General features: G+C 45.1%; 1 protein-coding gene across 1 annotated transcript in view; it reads left to right on the forward strand.

The window, feature by feature from the left end:
- LOC310853124 (protein kinase C-binding protein NELL2-like) overlaps positions 1-5,000 on the forward strand; it is a gene marked incomplete at its 3' end in the record, with an annotated part of 135,135 nt that overhangs the window by 75,333 nt on the left and 54,802 nt on the right. Inside the window, exon 12 of the mRNA XM_083757363.1 lies at positions 4,067-4,201. Coding sequence (XP_083613489.1) covers positions 4,067-4,201 — 135 coding nt within the window. The remainder of the gene's footprint in view (positions 1-4,066; positions 4,202-5,000) is intronic.

Consider the following 5,000-nt stretch of genomic DNA (forward strand, 5'->3'; position numbering starts at 1 on the left):
ACACACACACACACACACACACACACACACACACACACACACATACATACACACACAGACGGTCCATTTCCCCTCTATATTGAGCCTCCAGGGTGAGTGCATGTGGATCCTAATGGAAGGGGAGAGCGGATATTAAACGTGTTTTGGTGTCTCCTAACATGATGCATGACCCTGTGTGTTCCTTTGTAATGAGATCCCTCTCTCAGCCTCCTCTCATTACTGTCACACACCATACAGCGACCAGTGTGTGTCAGCGTGCACACCTGTGGTCCTGTTTGTTGTGTGTGTGTGTGTGTGTGTGTGTGTGTGTGTGTGTGTGTGTGTGTGTGTTTGTTTTCTATAAACCTCAAACTTTTTCATGTCAGGAATGATGCATTTAAACCAGGGGCGTCAAACTCAACTTGGGGCGAGGGCCGCATTGGTCAAAAGGTCCCTTGATGGGGGCCACAACCAGTTGCGGACGCACGCTCGATGTCTCAGTCAGTCACTGCTATAATATCTATCTATCCATCCATCCATCCATCCATCCATCCATCCATCCATCCATCCATCCATCCATCCATCCTCAGACCCAGCCAGCCAGCCACACACATAGTGCTCAGACCCAGCCAGCCAGCCACACACATAGTGCTCAGACCCAGCCAGCCAGCAAGCCTCCCCCTTCACTTCACACACACACACACACACACACACACACACACACACACACACACACACACACACACACACACACACACACACAGAGATGGGCAAAATATATTGAAAATGTATTTTGATACAAAATACAAATACTGGGTCAAAAAATTTATCTAAATACAAAATACATCTCATTTCTTCCATCCCAGCGAAATACAAATTACAAAATACAAAAAAGTATTTCAAATACGTATTTCAAATACATGTATTTCAAATACTGCCCATCTCTGCACACACACAAGTTTGTCCCTATAATGTGCACGGGCTACTGGCACCGTTCCACTTCATCATATCACGCAAGAGACGCCACACACCAGTATAGAAGACAGATAGTCACTTACTCACTTGTTGTAACTTGTAGGGATGCCACAAAGTGACCATCAGCCAAATCGAATAGTCGACAGCTCTGCCGATTAATAATTGATTCATTGAACCCACCCCCCATATTAATCAATATCAGATCAAACTTATTATGCACATGCCATGGTCACATAACCATTATATGTTGAGTGCATGCTTTGATCGTTACAGTTTTATAATCAGTTTTGATGAGTAAACCTTTGTGGAGATCTTCTCAGTTCTCATTGTATGCTAGTTACTGCCATTCAGGATGGAAATAATTTAATCCATTTGGATTTGGGGAGAAGTAGTTTCATACGGGGCTGGTATGAAGTACTTGATATAAAGAGAACATGTTCAGTTCACTAGTCTACACTCTACTCTACACCTGCCTTCATTTCATCTGATTGTCTGTCTGGCAGGCACTTAACAAGCGATTGTTAACTGTGTCTGTTAGAGAGAGGGGCAGAGAAGAGTGGCTTTGCTCAACTTGATTTATACTTATATTCTCCACTCTGATGAAGGTACATGTTCGATATATCATGCAGCCTTACTTATTAGCCTATATTTTGGCTATTAAAAAAAAATCTTTTTTTTTTTTTTTTTTTGCTTGAGGCAGAAGACTACGTCCGGCCCGCGGATCACCAGTTTGACACCCCTGATTTAAACAAATGATTTGCACACATTTTCACAGTTCTTCTAAAAAAGCAAATCTACAAGCTCGCCACTTTGTACCACGCTATGAGCTTCTCTGTCACAGTCTATCAGCTATTTTTGAATAGCCAAAGTATGTTTCACGGTTTAATGGTGAATGGTTAAAAACTAAAATGACACAGATGCTTTCCCGGGTTTCAATGGGTTACAAAAAAATAGAATGATTTGGGGAGTTCGACTTACAATTATCGGAATAGATTTATTATTATATGATGAGTTTTAGGTTTAGGGTCGTAGATTATGTCCCATTTATATTTAGTTGAGCGTCAGTGTCACACAACGAAAAATGTATAACTAATAATCTATAATCCTGGGTTGTGCCAGAATAGATCTGCAAATCTTTCAGCTCTATTTAGTAATAATAATAATAAACTTTATTTGTATAGCACCTTTCATACATAAATGCAGCTCAAAGTGCTTCACAGGGCAGGACACAAAAATAAAATACAATAAAACACAAGTAGTTAAAATGATAGAACAATGGCAAAATAAATAAAAACAAATAAAAACACCACATGCAGCAATCAGTCAGGGCAGGGTAGGAACGTGCGTAGTAAAACTCAACTAAAGGCAAGGGTGAAGAGGTGAGTCTTGAGTTGAGATTTAAAAATGTCTACAGAGGGTGCGTGTCTGAGCTTGAATGGAAGTTTATTCCAGGCTGTTGGGCCGTAGAAGCAAAAAGCTGCCTCACCATATTTTTTTGTGCACATTCTTTTAGGCACTTCAAGTAGGCCAGCATTGGAGGACCTGAGGGGGCGGTTAGGGACATATCTAGGTAGGCAGTCACAGAGGTACGGAGGTGCGAGACCATTGAGAGCTTTATAGACAAGTAAAATAATTTTAAAATCAATCCTAAAAACAACTGGAAGCCAGTGCAGTGATGCCAAAACTGGAGTAATATGTTCTCTCATCTTAGTTCTAGTTAAAACTCTAGCTTTTAGGCTCTTTTCAATGCTGTCCTAATGTCCTCACACGTATAGTAATCCAAACGTGTGTGTGTGTGTGTGTGTGTGTGTGTGTGTGTTGTATGAGTGCACGTAAACAATAGAGATGGTCAACTCATATGTCAAACTGACAGCCCTGCTCTATTTTTACATGCTGTTCCAACCATAGTCTTAAATCAATGCTCTCCCTCTCTCTCTCCCTCGCTAACGCACGCACGCACGCACACACGCACGCACGCACGCACACATGAACACTTTGTAATTGTACTGATGACTCACTATATTGCAATGGATCACTTTAGGGGGGGGAATTAGTCCGATCCAGAAGAACACAGTTTGCCCGGCCACTGCTACAGAGTTGACAATGAGGTTATATCTTCCCTTCTTTTTTTTTTTAAGATATTTTTTTGCGGCTTACGCCTTTTATTGATTTTTGAAGGGACAGACAGTAGGCTGACAGGAAACGGGAGAGAGATGGGGGGATGACATGCAGTAAAGGCCGTGTCGGGTCCGGGAGTCGAACCCGCGGCACACTGCGACTGGATTACCAGTCCGGTGCCCAGACCGTTACGCTACGGCCTGGGCCAGATCTTCCCTTCTTCTCTGGAATCCTGCCTCAAAGCAGACCAGAGGTAGAAAACTGGTCGTTCCCCTGATGTCATCGCTATATAGGGACACAGGCACCAGTAAAGCAGGAACTGGGGATGGCAATGAAGGACCGGAAAGTCTGGCGTGGCGTTGTGAAATCCGTGATCTCGACCGCGGTCGAAAATGATGATGATTGAGAATGTTCTTTGTTTTTGTCTCCACCGGGCCAAAGGCTTAATTGCCCAAGACTATGTTCTTTGTTTTTGTCTCCACCAGGCCAAAGGCTTAATTGCCCAAGACTATGTTTTCTCCCCTGTTCGTTTGTCCGTGGGTCTATCCATCTGTCCGTCCCTCCACCCGCCCCCCCGCCCGCCCGTCTGTCTATTGTAACTCATACAATCAACATATAATTCTTGGATCATGACGCAACGTCATACCCGGAAATTATGCGGGAATCAAAAAAACTACTTTCACAGCCCATACATCCAAACAGAAATGTCTGATTGCATTAAATGATGTTATGCATGCGCATACCCTCTATAGAGCCTGTCTGTGTCGGGTACCAATGTTCTGCTGCAAAACACACTTTTTGACTCTACTCCTGCAGATGTTGTCAAAGATGTCCTATATGCAAATGGAAAATGGAGTATCATGCTGTGTCTCTCTCTCTCTCTCCTACTCTCTCTCTCCCCTCTCTCTCGTCGTCCTAATCTCTCTCTCTCTCTCTCTCTCTCTCTCTCTCTCTCTCTCTCTCTCTCTCTCGTCCTCCTCTCTCTCTCTCCCAGGTCATGACTTCTGCCTGGAGGGTCATGCCAATCAGTGTGTGGAGAACTCTGAGTGTTTGAACCTGGAGGCGGGCGCGTACTGCAGCTGCAAGGACGGCTACCGGGCCGTCCGGGACGACAGCGCCTACTGCCAAGGTACCGCTCAGAACCGCTCCTTCTCCCCTACTGCCAAGGTACCGCAGAACCGCTCCTTCTCCCCTACTGCCAAGGTACCGCAGAACCGCTCCTTCTCCCCTACTGCCAAGGTACCGCAGAACCGCTCCTTCTCCCCTACTGCCAAGGTACCGCAGAACCGCTCCTTCTCCCCTACTGCCAAGGTACCGCAGAACCGCTCCTTCTCCCCTACTGCCAAGGTACCGCAGAACCGCTCCTTCTCCCCTACTGCCAAGGTACCGCAGAACCGCTCCTTCTCCCCGCCCAGTGGTGGGAAAAGTACTCACATTTTTTACAAATAAAGTATCAATACTGGGTGAAATTCCATTGGCGTTTGCTCAGCTTGCTCTTGTTGAATACAGTATATATAAAACTCTTTCCTCCACCGTGAAATTGAGCAACCACCGAAATTATCATAAAATCTGGTTGGCTCGTGTTTAAACGACACCTTAGCTGATAGCTAGTGTGTAAAATGGCTTCTGCTGAATCAAAAGACTTGGCTGGTATTGAACTCACTTGGCTGCTGCCTAAATGCCTCGTATAGTGAACATGAACCTCCAACTGGCTTCAAGTGCTATTATTGAACTTATGGCGAGGGTGTAAATTACTATTGAAATTATGAAACCGTGTTGGCTGGTGTGTAGATGACTCCCAGTTTTAACGGGAGGCCCATTAGCGCCGGTGCTGTGCTGTGCTGTGCTGTGCTGTGCTGTGCGTGCGTGCGTGCGTGCGTGCGTGCGTGCGTGCGTGCTGTGTGTGCGTGCTGTGCTGTGCTGTGCTG

Source organism: Protomyctophum parallelum (genome assembly GCF_964188405.1).
Source record: "Protomyctophum parallelum genome assembly, chromosome: 22".
Classification (NCBI taxonomy): domain Eukaryota; kingdom Metazoa; phylum Chordata; class Actinopteri; order Myctophiformes; family Myctophidae; genus Protomyctophum; species Protomyctophum parallelum.